Source organism: Myotis daubentonii, chromosome 19 (assembly GCF_963259705.1).
Source record: "Myotis daubentonii chromosome 19, mMyoDau2.1, whole genome shotgun sequence".
Taxonomy (NCBI): domain Eukaryota; kingdom Metazoa; phylum Chordata; class Mammalia; order Chiroptera; family Vespertilionidae; genus Myotis; species Myotis daubentonii.
In genome coordinates this window covers 14,409,060-14,423,201 of record NC_081858.1, presented here as the reverse complement: position 1 = coordinate 14,423,201, position 14,142 = coordinate 14,409,060, and the positions used below count along the sequence as shown (strand labels likewise).

General features: G+C 48.4%; 1 protein-coding gene across 1 annotated transcript; it reads left to right on the top strand.

The window, feature by feature from the left end:
- The first annotated feature begins 12,401 nt into the window (after positions 1 to 12,401).
- Positions 12,402 to 13,932, top strand: CLDN5 (claudin 5). Its single transcript, XM_059677122.1, has one exon. The coding sequence runs from the start codon at positions 12,745 to 12,747 to the stop codon at positions 13,399 to 13,401; it is 657 nt and encodes a 218-aa protein (XP_059533105.1). The 5' UTR covers positions 12,402 to 12,744; the 3' UTR covers positions 13,402 to 13,932.
- The last annotated feature ends 210 nt before the right edge of the window (positions 13,933 to 14,142 follow it).

Sequence of the window (14,142 nt, the reverse complement as noted above, 5' to 3'; positions counted from 1 at the left end):
TTACAAAGCTAATATAATATTGATATGCAAACTGAACAAGAATAGGACAAAAAATAAAATTACTAGTCAATCTCACTCATGAACATTTATATAAACTGAATCCAATTATAGAAAAATAAGTTATCATAGCCAAGTCGGTTTATCCCTAGAATGCAAGGTTGATGTAGCATCAAATCACATAATGTGACTAACCATATTAACAGAATAAAGAAAGAAAACCACAGTAATATTTTAATAGATGCAAAAAACCACACCTATCCAATAAAATTAAATTCATTCATAATAAAAAAATTTCAGAGAACAAAAATAGGAATAAAAGCTAATAGAATAAAGGAATCTATTAAGAAACTACAGCAAACAACATAATGATGAATTATCCCTGCAGGTGGGGAGACTGCTACACAATGTGCTCCATTGGACATCCTAGCCAGTGCAGTAAAACAAGAAAAGGAGATACAAGGTACAGGATTTGGAAAGAAAAACACAAAACTCTCATTATTTGCAAATGATATGATTATCTACATGGAAAACCCAAAAGCATCTACAAATAAATTGTTAGCATTAACTAAGGGTGCTGGATTCAAAGTCAAATTAATGTGTATTTTATACATTAGCAAAAATCAGAAGATTTCAATTTTTAAAAGACACAATCTAAAATAGCAACAAGCCCTAGCTGGTTTGGCTCAGTGGATAGAGTGTCAGCCTGTGGACTGAAGGGTCCTGGGTTTGATTCTGGTCAAGGGCATGTACCTTGGTTGCAGGCACATCCCTAGTACAATTAAATAGAAGTAATGAGAGCAGACATCTTTGTTTTGTTCCTGATCTTAGGGAGAAAATGTTCAGCCTTTCATCATTATAGCTGCCCTTTATTAGGTGGAAGAGCCCATCTATTCCTTGTTTGCTGTGTTTTATCAAGAAAGGCTGCTGGCCCTAGCTGGTTTGGCTCAGTGAATGGAACGTCGGCCTGCGGACTGAAGGGTCCCGGGTTTGATTCCAGTCAAGGGCACATGCCTGGGTTGTGGGCTTGATTCCCAGTGGGGGAGGGGGGCTTGTAGGAAGCAGCCAATCAGTGATTCTCTCTCATCATTGATGTTTCTATCTCTCTCGCCCTCTCCTTTCCTCTCTGAAATCAATAAAAATATATTTTAAAACAGAAAAAAGAAAGGATGCTGGATTTGTCCAATGCTTTTTCTGTGTCTCTTGAGGTAATCATTGTTTTTGTTCTTGATTCTGTCAAATGGTGTACTGCATTAGTTAATATTTGGATGTTAAAACAATTTTGCATTCCTGGAATAAATCTCATTTGGTCATGTTAAATCATCTTTCTTATATGTTGTTAAATTCAGTTTGCTAATATATTGTTGAGTCTTTTTGCATCTCTATACGAATTATTGGTTGTTGTTTTCTTGTGATATCTTTGTCTGACTTTGGATGAGGGCAATTCTGGCCTCGTAGAGTGAGTTAGGAAGTATTCCTTCCTCCCCTCCCTCCTCTATTTTTTGTGTGTGTTTAAAATTGATTGATGTTTGTTATTCCTTTAACATTTGGTAGAACTTATTAGTGAAGACATCTGGTCCTAGACTTCTCTTTGTTAGAAGTTTTTAATATGACTAACTCAATATCTTAACTTGTTATATATCCATTCAGATTTCCTGATTCTTACTCAGTCAGTTTTGGTAGTTTGTGTTTTTAGGAACTTGTCCATTTCATCTATCTACTTTGTTGGCATACAGTTGTTCACAGTATTCCCTTATCATCACTTTTATTTATTTTTTTAATTAAATCTTTATTGTTCAGATTATTACATTTGTTCCCTTTTTTCCCCCCCCATAACTCCCCTCCTCCCAGTTCCCGCCCCACCCTCCGCCCTCACTCCCCACCCACTGTCCTCATCCATAGGTGCACGATTTTTGTCCAGTCTCTTCCCACATCTCCCACACCCCTTTCCCCCCCAAGAATAGTCAGTCCATTCCCTTTCTATGTCCCTGATTCTATTATAATCAACAGTTCATTCTGTTCATCAGATTATTTATTCACTTGATTCTTAGATTCACTTGTTGATAGATGCATATTTGTTGTCATAATTTGTATCTTTACCTTTTTCTTCCTCTTCCTCTTCTTAAAGGGTACCTTTCAGCATTTCATATAATCCTGGTTTGGTGGTGATGAACTCCTTTAGCTTTTCCTTATCTGTGAAGCTCTTTATCTGACCTTCAATTCTGAATGATAGCTTTGCTGGATAAAGTAATCTTGGTTGTAGGTTCTTGGTATTCATCACTTTGAATATTTCTTGCCACTCCCTTCTGGCCTGCAAGGTTTCTGTTGAGAAATCAGCTGACAGTCGTATGGGTATTCCCTTGTAGGTAACTGAGTTTCTTTCTCTTGCTGTTTTTAAGATTCTCTCTTTATCTTTTGCTCTTGGCATTTTAATGATGATGTGTCTTGGTGTGGTCCTCTTTGGATTCCTTTTGTTTGGGGTTCTCCGTGCTTCTTGGACCTGTAAGTCCATTTCTTTCACCAGGTGGGGGAAGTTTTCTGTCATTATTTCTTCAAATAGGTTTTCAATATCTTGCTCTCTCTCATCTTCTGGCACCCCTATAATTCTGATGTTGGTACACTTGAAGCTGTCCCAGAGGCTCCTTACACTATCCTCGCATTTTTGGATTCTTTTTTCATTTTGCTTTTCCGGTTGGATGTTTTTTGCTTCCTCGCATTTCAAATCATTGACTTGATTCTTGTGCTCCTCTGGTCTGCTGTCGGGCGTCTGTATAATATTCGTTATTTCAGTCCGTGTATGCTTAATTTCTAGTTGGTTCCCCAATATAAGATCGAGGGTCTTATTAGTTTTCGTGTAGATCTCATTAAGTTTATCGGCAGCTTCTAAACAGTTCTTGAGAGACCTTAAAAGTGTGGTTCTGAACTCTATATCTTCCATTGACAATTTTGTCCTGTTTCTTTGTCTCCGCATTTTGTTATGCTTCCTTGGTGCACCCCCTAGTGGTCTTTGTTCGCAGTCTTATAGTTAAATCTTGATTGTTGTAGCTAATTCCAGGGAGGGTTTGACCTCCAGGCCAAGTGGCTATGAGAATCAGCTGTGTCAGCAGTGAGAGAACTTCTGTCCTCTAGGGAGGTGCTAATCTAGCCTTTGCCTGAGGCTATCCGGCAAATGCCTCTGTGCAGGGCTTGGGCGGGGCGGGTCGCACAGGATCAACAGGGTGGGCTGGAGAGAGCAGTTATGGCGGCTCTCAGTCCTGTCCCCAGGGGCTCTGCCTCTCTGAGTCCCAGCACCCGCTGCAAAGCTCGGAGAGAAAGCTGCACTCGCTCTGACCGAAGCCAGACAGTCCCGCTTCTCCCGTTTGAGTCTGGGTCCCTAAAGACTCGCCCGGATCTGGAGCTCAGAGTCTGCGACTCCCTCCCGATTGAAAACGCCAACCGCGCCCTCCGCCGCCAGCCCGCTCCGCGGCACTCTGCACCTCAGAACTTGACCTCAGCACCACGCCTCCTCTGAGTGTCCGTGTGCGTTTCTCTTTCCTCCTAGTTGTAGGACTTCCACTCAGCCAGCGTTCCTGTGGTTCTGGGTGATGTCCCTTCCGTTTTTTGGTTTCACTTTTGAAGTAGTTGTTCAAAGCAGCAAACTCCGGCGTTAACCTATGCCGCCATCTTGGTTCTCCTATCATCACTTTTATTATTAGCAAGATGTCGTTAGTGATATCTCATATTTCATTCTGATTTCATTAATTTGTCTTCTCCCTTTTTTAAAGATCAATTTAGCTAAAGGTTTGTTAATTTTGTTGACTTTTCAAAGAACCAATTTTTGCTTTCATTGATTTTGAGATTTCTGTGGCCCAGAATATGGTTTGTCTTGGCATAGGTTCTCTGGGCACTTAAAAGAATGTGTATTCTGCTGTTGTTGGCTAATGTTATATAAATGTTTATTAAATCCTGTTGTGTAATGGTGTTGATTCTATCTTCTTGCTGATTTTCATCTAGTTCTATCAATTGCCGAGAAAGAAGTGTTGAAGCTTCAACTATAACTGCCAATTTGTCTATTTTCCCATTCAGTTTTATCAGTTTTTGCTTAACATATTTTCCAGTTCTGTTTGGTGCACACACTTTTAGGATTGCTGTTTTCTTGGTGGGTTGACCCTTTTATCATTATGTAATGTCTTCTCTGTCCCTGGTAATTTTCTTAATGAAGCCTATTTTATCTGATATTAATATAGCCACTCCTGCATTTATTTGATTAATGTTTGCACAATATATCTTTTCCTATCCTTTTGCTTTCAACCTACACATGTCATTGTATTTGAAGTGAATTTCTTTTAAATAGCATATATTTGGGTCATGTTTTTTTTTTGTTTACCAATATCTGTTGTTTAATTATTGTATTTAAATCATTTACATGTAATGTAATTATTGATATAGTAAGGCTTAAGTCTGCCATTTTATTTTTGTTTTCTGTTTGTTCCTTCTTGTTTCTCTTTTTATTTTTTCCTACCTTCATGTGGTTAACTTGGACATCTTTGAGAATTTCATTTTGAATTATCTATAGTATGTTTAAGTGTATTTCTTTGCATAGCTTTATAGTGGTTGCTCTAAGATTATGTTATATAAACAAAACTCATCTAAGTCTACTGGTGTTGACATTTTACCATTTGGAATGAAGAGTAGAAACGTTACCTCCATTTGTGTCCCATTACTCTCCTTTTTGTTTATTATAATTACTAGGGGCCCAGTGCACGAAATTAGTGCACTGGGTGTGTGTGTGGGGGGGGTTGTCCCTCAGCCCAGCCTGCCCCCTCTCACATACTGGGAGCCCTCAGGCATTGACCCCCATCACCCTCCAATCGCAGGATCAGCCCCTTGCCCAGGCCTGACGCCTCTGGCCTAGGCGTCCGGCCCGGGCAGCGGGGACCCGCAGTTGCAGCGGCCCTGCGATCGTGGGCTTCGCTTTAGGCCCAGGCAAGGGACCCCTAGCTCCCGGGACTGCCGGCTTCGACCGTGTCCAGCTCCCATTGCTGGCTCCACCCCTATTTCCTGCTATCACTGTCCAGGGCGGAAAAGGCACCTGATTCTCCGATCATGGCTGGGGGCCTTTGCCCTGCCCCCCAGCTCTTAGCTCCCCCCTGGGTTTCCGATCACTGTCAGTGGCAGGGGGCTTCTTCCTGCTTTCCCTTTCGCTTCCCTGCATTGTGCCTACATATGCAAATTAACCGCCATCTTGTTGGCAGTTTACTGCCAATCTTAGTTGGCAGTTAACTGCCAATCTTAGTTGGCAGTTAACTGCCAATCTTAGTTGGCAGTTAATTTGCATATAGCCCTGATTAGCCAATGAAAAGGGTAGCTCGTACGCCAATTACCATTTTTCTCTTTAATTAGTGTTGATCTTAGATATTTCCTCTGCATACACTGAGAACAACTTTTGGCAGTATAATAACTTTTGCTTCAATCATCAAACATTATTTAGAAAACTCGAGGAGAAGAAAAGTCTATTGTACTTACCAAGATTTTGCTTATCATATTCTTTTGATGTTCCAAGATTCCTCCTTTTACCATTTCCTTTCTGTGTAAAGAACATGTTTTAGTCATTCTTATGCTTATGACAAATTTTCTTAGTTTTTCTTCACCTGAGAATATATTTATTTTTCCTTCACTCCTAAAGGATATAGTCACTAGATATTAAATTCTAGGTTGACATTTTTTCCTTCCAGTACTTTTAAAAAAAAAGTGCTACTTTCTCTGGTCTCCCATGTTCTGATCAGAAATTCTTAGTTGTTTGATTTGTGAAGTGTCCTTTTTCTCTGGCTCCTTTCAATATTTTTCTTTGTCTTTAGTTTTTAATTTATGATGTATCTTAGTGTGAATTTCTTTGGGTTTATCCTGCTTGAGGTTTGGGCAAAATCTTGAATCTGAAGGGGTTTTTTTAAATTTTCTTTTTTCTAAATTTAGGAAATTTTCCAGATATTATTTCTTTGAGTTCTTTTTCTTAGCCCCATCCTCTTTCTCCTCTACTTTTGGAACTCCAATGTCAAGGATGCTAGATCTTCTGTTATGATCCCACATTTCCTGAGGCTCTTGTTCTTTTTTTAGTTCACATTCTCTCTCTTGTTTATATGTGATAATACTATTATTCTATCTTCAAGTTTACTGATTATTTCCTCTGCCCTTCCCCCATTTTGAGGTTGAGCAAAACTCTAATCTGCTGTTAGTTCCATCCATCTCGGTCAGAATCGGAAGCTCTCCTTGACATGAGGCAATGCAGAAGAAAACTATAAGAAAATGTAACTTAATTTCTATCTTCTGGATATAGAAGGACTTTTTTTAAAAAATATATTTTATTGATTTTTTACAGAGAGGAAGGGAGAGGGGTAGAGAGTTAGAAACATCGATGAGAGAGAAACATCGATCAGCTGCCTCCTGCACGCCTCCTACTGGGGATTTGCCCGCAACCAAGGTACATGCATGCCCTTGACCGGAATCGAACCTGGGACCCTTCAGTCCCCAGGCCGACGCTCCATCCACTGAGCCAAACCGGCCAGGGCTAGAAGGACTGTTTTATTATTAAAAATAAAGATAGAGCCCTGGCCAGTGTGGCTCAGTTGGTCGGAGTGTCATCCCACACACCAAAAAGGTAGGGGGTTCAATTCCCAGTCAGGGTACATTCCCAGGTTGTGGGTTTAATCTGGTGGGGGCACATGCAGGAGGCAACCGATTGATGTTTCTCTATCACATCGATGTCTGTCTGTCTGTCTTTCCCTCTCTTTTTCTCTCTCAAATAAAAATAAAGATAGAAATCACACAGGAAAAATTATAATAGATTTAAATATTCAGAAATTTAAACATCTATAACATCCTGAAAAAAAATCAATAGATTAGGTAGCAAATGGCAAAAGGATGTGCCACATATATGACAGCAAGTAATGTTTCTAACATAAATAGTGAGAAAAGCCAAACCGGTTTGGCTCAGTGGATAGATCATTGGCCTGCGGACTGAGAGGTCCCGGGTTCGATTCCAGTCAAGGGCATGTACCTTGGTTGCGGGCACATCCCCAGTAGGGGGCGTGCAGGAGGCAGCTGATCGATCTCTTTCATCGATGTTTCTAACTATCCCTCTCCCTTCTTCTCTGTAAAAAATCAATAAAATATATTTTTTATAAATAAATAAATAAATAGTGAGAAAAACATCAATATTCTATGTGGGTACATAGACAATTCATTAAAGAGGAAATAAAAATGAGCCATTTGAATTGGAAAATAAAATTTAACACCTAAAACTAATTCTATATAATAAAAGGCTAATATGCAAATAGACCAAAAGTTGGGACAACTAAACAACCTGTCACTATGACATGTGCTGACCACCAGGCGGCATGTGTGGAACATGGCGGGCATTGGCCACAGCGGGATGGTGGAGCAGGTGAGTGGGTGCGCTAGATCAAGGCAGAGTGCCAGTTGCTGTCATCGGGGCGAGCCTCTGGTGGTTACTGAAAATCCTTTGCTCCTGCGGGCCGTGGTCCCACCCAGCGCTTGCACCTGTTGCCTGCGCTGGCCCCTCTCACACACGCAGCTGGAGCCGTCCCGATCACTCAGCACCATCAGTGGGTGCGAGTAGTGGCTGCTGGCCCTGATCACCCCTGAAGGCTTCTCCACCTCCCCCTGCTCCTGAGGGGCGATTGGGGCAGCAGACAGGGGACTGGGGGCCACAGCGGGAGGGGCCGGGCGGGGGCACGGAGGATGGGCCAAGACCCGCCCCTGTGCCTACCGCAGCCTTGAAGCCCACAGTTCCTTTCAAGGTGCACGAACTTGTGCACTGGGCCCCTAGTATAAATGTCAACTGTAATTGAAAAAGAAATTTAATATAAACTCATTACTATACAAAGAAATGCAAATTAAAGTAAGATACCACTTTCTACCTATCCAATTAGAAACATTTTTAAACTGTGAATACCCATCACTGGTGACAGGCAGTGAAAATACATACTCAGGTAAGTGGTCTAGGTCAGTGATGGCAAACCTATGACACGTGTGTCAGAGGTGACACGTGAACTCATTTTTTTGGTTGATTTTTCTTTATTAAATGGCATTTAAATATATAAAACAAATATCAAAAATATAAATCTTTGTTTTACTATGGTTGCAAATATCAAAAAATTTCTATATGTGACACGGCACCAGAGTTAAGTTAGGGTTTTCAAAATGCTGACACGCCAAACTCAAAAGGTTCGCCATCACTGGTCTAGGTCTTGGGTGTGAGCCAGAAATTTTACATCAAGGAATTGTTCCTGGGGAAATCATCCAAAATACCAAGGCTTATGAATAATGACATTCATAGCAGCATTATTTATAATAAAAAATTGTCATTTATAAAACTGTCTTGAGGGACGGTTGCATAACCAAAATAATCATCATCAAAATCAATCCATTGTCTACCTTGAGCCACAAAGTGATGCCCACTAAGCCCCTTGACAGTCCTTTGCATCCCCAATTTATAGAACCTCAGAACAGATTTCCCTGGCCACGCCCCGCCCCGCCCCAGGAGTGATGGAGATAGACAGTTGCATCCTGGCCCTCTTGCAGGCAGTTAGAAACAATAATCAAGAGGATGTTTGTAACAAAGTAGGAACATGTTTACAATATGATGCAAAATGAGAAAGGAGGATCCAGAATCACTCCATGATTAAGTGCAAAGAGTATAAAATTGTTGCAAAATGCAGGGAAGGAAGGAAACTGAGAAGGAAAAGGTTGGGAGAGGCAGTGCAGGCACAAGGGGTGAGGGGGTGGGGAGCAGTGAGGGCACTGCTGTTATTTCAGAGAGCCTTGGCTGGCCTCCTCCAGGCTCTGGGGACGGGGGATGGGTGCAGTTGTGAAGGCACAGGGTCTACAGCATCCAGGGGCTCTGTCAACCAGAGCTCTCTGCCCCAACCAGGGAAGGTAAAGCCACAGTGCCCTCCAATCTGACAAATAGCCAGTGGTGCCCACTCTCGGGGAGGGGACTGAAGTCAGATGATTTATGAAGGTCAAGGGAGCCAGGAAGATGTCTCAGGAACCTGGAGGGCACTCAGGAAAGGTAGCAGAGGACCCAGGATCAGTGATAGCCTCCTCTCCAATCTTGCAGCCTTTGCCACGGAGGACTTTGTAACCAATGGTGAAACTAAGGCAAGGAGAGGCCAACTCACTAGTCTGAAGAGTGAATTCACTGACTGTTTGCCAAAGGGTGTTCTGTGCATGAGTGCAGGTGGTGCCCCTCCCATGCAAGCGCCTCAGGCCCCCAGAGCAGGGCAGAGTGACTCCTGGAACCAGAGCTGCTTCTTGAAACACTGTCTTGTTCCAAGAAACATCTGCATTGGAGGAAAACATCCTTACCTATTTCAGAGCCGAAAGATAGAAGAAATGTTGGTTTTCACTTCCCCTGAAATGAAATCCCTTAACTAGGAGCTTCCCAAAACTCAACCCCAAGGACTCTGGAGCCTAAGTTTAGATTGTCCTTGGAAGGTCACCGGATAATCCTGGCTCGGGGTCAGCCAGCAGCTGCTCAAGATAATTTTGCTTTTCTGCTGACTCGGGCCTTTCCCTCAGACAATTAATGAGATCCTGCCACACTTCCCCTGGGAAAGAAGAGAACAATGGCTGTGAATGAGCAGGTGGCCTTGGCTGGTGGGAGCCCCTTGCCACAAATCAGGAATTGACGTCCCTGCCCAGCCCTGCACCCTCTCTGAACTGGGCTTCCAGGCCCTCCCCCTTCCATCTGCCTGAGCAAGCTCCCTCTTGGGGTTTCACCCCTTCCTACCTCTGGGCTCTTGCTAGAACTTCTTCCCAGATCTTAGCTCCTCAGAGAGGCCATCACTGCATCACATGGCTGTCTCTTTCCCCAGGCAACAGGCACACCTGAAAGGCCTTACCCAGTTGCTGGTTGAGGGTGGGAGCTCCCTGGGTTGTGCTCCACTAAAGAATGTGCTCAGCGTGCAATAGGTCAGGAGATCCCCCTGAGTGGAAGGAAGGGTGGGCTGTCCTCATGCCTCCCCTCCCTAGCCCCTCCTCCACCCTGCCCTTGGTATGAGCTGGCCTGTCTGTGGTGGCTCTGGTTCCACTGTAGTGTTGAGGTAGAAATCAGATTGTAATTGGTGGAACCTGTCAGTCCCAAGATACTGTGATCCCCAAGGTACTGTGGGGCTGTCCCAAAGAGTCGTGAGATTGCTGGGGGCACCATGGGCTGCCAGGCTGGAGGTGGGCCCAAGGATGGGCTCCAAAGTGGTAGATGGAGGGAGGCAGGTGGGCAGGTGAAGGGGAGAGTCTCATGCAGCTGCACCCCAAGCTGGCTGAAGGAGCAGCAAACAGGCCCCTACCTGGTACAGATGCATGAAGATGGCCACTGTGTTGAGATTCGTTCCTGGATACTGGTGGGGAAAACCAACAAGGAGATGGACAGTTCCAGCTTGGACCTCTGGGAGCAAGGCTAGGGGACGAGGCAGAAAGGCCTCTGAGTGGAAGTCGCCTCAGCAACACAATGTAGAAGATGAGCAGGCCCCAAGCCAAGTGACAAGCACTGAAGGCAGAAAAGGCTGTGGATGGGAGACAGACCAGCCTGAGGGCCCAGAGGGAGGCACGTCTGGGCGGAGCATGGAGTGCGTGCTAGTAGACAGACCCGGCCCAACACAGCCAGGCACACGTCACCCTAGGCCACTCCCAGTAATCAGCACTTTGTTCTTGGGCAGTGAAGAAAGCCATGGAGGATTTTAGGCAGTGTGAGTCAGGGAGGGGCCTGCTGGGATGGCCCAGCTACCCTGAGAACAGCCCAGTGGGCAAGGGTGGGGCCCAGACAGTCTGAGGCCGCAGAGGGCGTCCTGGGAAGAAGGCAGTGTGGATGTAGAGGGGGCCTTGGGCAAAGTCCCTGGACTTGGACTGGGGGAGGCAGGACTGAGAGGGTGGGGCGAGTGGTGTAGCTGGGCCTCCTGGAGTGGATGGCAGAGGGGATGTCCAGGAGGGTCTGCAGGGTATTGGGGGAGAGGGGAGGAGATAGTTTGCAGCAGGAGGGTAGCAGCCAGTGAGGTGGTGGCTGGGAAGAGGCTGTGGTTCTTGGTGCTGGGAGGTAAGGAAGGGGGTAAAACTTCCCTCCACATCCCACCCCTGCCCGCAGGGCCCAGCAAACATGCCTTCCTCCCGGTGCTGGAGGAACAGGGTATTGGCCTTACCTCAGAGCCACCTGAGGAAGGAGAAGGAAAGCTCCCCCGCTGTGGTTGACCTCGGAATGCCAGGTCTTCTCTGTGGAGGGCCCTGGCTAACAGAAGCAAGGACCTCAGACCATAGGAAAGCACAGGCATACCAGGGGCCCCAGTCCAGGACAGAGTAGACTTTACTGGAAACACGGGGGCTGACAGAGTGAGGAGGGGGTTGCCAGAAAGGGCTGGTGCCCCCATGGGTTGTGGGCTGCAGGGCCTGGTGCCCCACCTGTGGGGCTCCTGTGTTCATCCTGGTAGGCCTTTCGAGAAACTGCTGGGCCATTGTGCAGAAGAATGCCCGGAAATCCCGAACCTCCCTTCTCTAGTGAGGATGGAGGCTCTTCCTCCTGGCCAGGAAACTCCAAGTTGGCTTCCGGAGGTTGGTCTGGGGGCTGGGGTATCAGAGTTACCACTGGTGGGAGGGCAGAGCACAGCCCCTCTGTCCCTTTATGTCTCTCCTGTCTGAGGCCAGAGTAGGCCTTGGAGCTGGGCCACCGCAGTACAGCCTGTATGCTGGGTCATTGGGGAACACTGGAGACTTTCTGAAGGGGTGTCGCTTGAGCTGGGCCTCTCACGATGGGGGATGGGCAGCATCTTAGGAAGAGGAGCAGTCTGCGAAGGTTGGGAGGTCTGGAAAGTCTCCAGGGCGGCAGCAGAATGGGAGGAGGGGTTTCGTCTGTGCCTCCTGCTTCGTGCTGGGGCCTCAGGCACCAGGGAGGCAGTGATTGGGTGGGCATGGTGCTGGGAAGGACCTTGGACGAGGCAGGAGGCGAGCCGGACTCGCACAATTCTGCCTGGCCTCTCCGCCTTTGGGAGAGACTGCGCCAAGATTCGGAGGGGCACCGAGCAGTAAGGATGCGGTGAAGGGTCTGGATCCGCTTAGGCTCCAGGGCGAGCTTGGGGAAGAAACCACGAGAGTCCCACACGCAGGCCTCTACGCGGTGGTGATGGTGGGGACTACCTCAGACCTTGGCCAGGGAAGAGTGGAGCTGCCCTGGGGATGGGGACCATCAGGGCTCTTTCCGGGAAGTGGCGGGGGAAGTTGGGGATCATGTAGCTCCTAAAATGGCGAGGCGGGGACATGCAAGGAGGTGGCCGAGGAGGAGCGCGCTAGCAGCCGCCCCAGGCCAACCCAGAAAGTGCTCGGCCACAATTAGACAAGGCCGTGCCTGGAGCGGTCCCGGGCTCTCCGCTATTCTCACTCGCGGTAATTTTACTACCTGCCGGCTACTGGGGGGCGTCATGATTGGCTGCGGGCCGACAGCTTCAGCGCGGATTGGCTGCTCGGGCCAGGAGGCCGGACCCGAGTCCGCCCCCCGAACTTTCAAAGGGGAGGGACCCCGGGAGGTGCCGGCAGACGCGAAGTCTGTGTTCAGGCCAGTGGAGCAAGCTGAGAGGTCAGTGAGCCGGCAGCGCGGGCGCAAGGGCACCAGAATCCACGCAGGGCGCCGATCTGCTCGGCGAAGGCACCGCCGCGCCCCCCGCGGAGGTCCCGGGGCCATCGGGCGCCCGCGTCTCACCTCCAGCCATGGGGTCTGCGGCGCTGGAGATCCTCGGCCTGGTGCTGTGCCTGATGGGCTGGGTGGGCCTGATCCTGGCGTGCGGGCTGCCCATGTGGCAGGTGACCGCTTTCCTGGACCACAACATCGTGACGGCGCAGACCACCTGGAAGGGGCTCTGGATGTCGTGCGTGGTGCAGAGCACGGGGCACATGCAGTGCAAGATGTATGACTCGGTGCTGGCGCTGAGCGCCGAGGTGCAGGCGGCGCGGGCGCTCACCGTGGGCGCCGCACTGCTGGCGCTCCTCGCGCTCTGCCTGACCCTGGCGGGCGCGCAGTGCACCACCTGCGTGGCCCCGGGTCCCAACAAGGCGCGCGTGGCTCTCACGGGCGGCGCGCTCTACGCATTCTGCGGGCTGCTGGCGCTCGTGCCGCTCTGCTGGTTCGCCAACATCGTGGTCCGCGAATTCTACGACCCGAATGTATCCGTGTCAAACAAGTACGAACTGGGAGCAGCGTTGTACATCGGCTGGGCCGCCTCGGCGCTGCTCATGTGCGGCGGGGGCCTCGTGTGCTGCGGCGCCTGGGTCTGCGCGGGCCGCCGGGACCTCAGCTTCCCCGTCAAGTATTCGGCGCCGCGACGGCCCGCGGCCAGCGGCGACTACGACAAGAAAAACTACGTCTGAGGGCGCCAGGCACGGTGGGGCCCCTCGTGTCAGCGACGCTCACAAGCCGGAGTACTGGCCATGGAGCTCCGCAGCCCGTCCACTCCGACCGTTACTCGCTGGGTCCTGGGCGGTGCCCTGCCCTGAACAGGCGACACGCAGTTGGGAGGACTTGCTCGGTTTCTTTTTCTGGGGGTATTGTTGGCTCCGACGTGGGTGGGGCTCAGATTCCTTGGTTGTGTGGGCGCTGGACCAAAGATGCCACTTCTCTCCCCGTCCCCACCAGCGGTTTCTGCTGATTCCAGAGGGTCAGGCTGAGGGCCCGGGGCCCCCAGCCTGGGTTGCATGAAGGATGTGTACAGCTGGCCTTTACCGCCATCAGCAGGCCCTGAGCCTAGGGGGCCCAAGAGACTTGGTCTGGACCTCCCTCCTCCCCTCCCTCAACCCAACAGCTCCCCAGGCCAAGATCCTGAGTGTGGGGCTGGGGTGCTGTCCTCCTTCGCCGTTTGGGGGAGGGTAAGAATTTGTTTAGTAAATGGTTTGAAAACCCTCCCACCTGTGTTCTGTTGTCTGTGCTGTTACCACCTGTACCCAGCAGCCCCCATTCATCCACCCACACATGGACTCCTCCCTGAAAGGCTCCTGTGGGGACCTTCCACTGCTAGCTCCAGAGCCCATAGATCCCACCCACAGCCTTTCCTTCGGTCCTCTCTGCCACATGATCACCTTCCTGCTGGGTAGGAAACAGCCAAAGCTCACTGC

Bases quoted from the DNA above. Each gene is read 5' to 3' on its own strand.
- CLDN5 (XM_059677122.1), top strand. From the start codon at position 12,745: ATGGGGTCTGCGGCGCTGGAGATCCTCGGCCTGGTGCTGTGCCTGATG.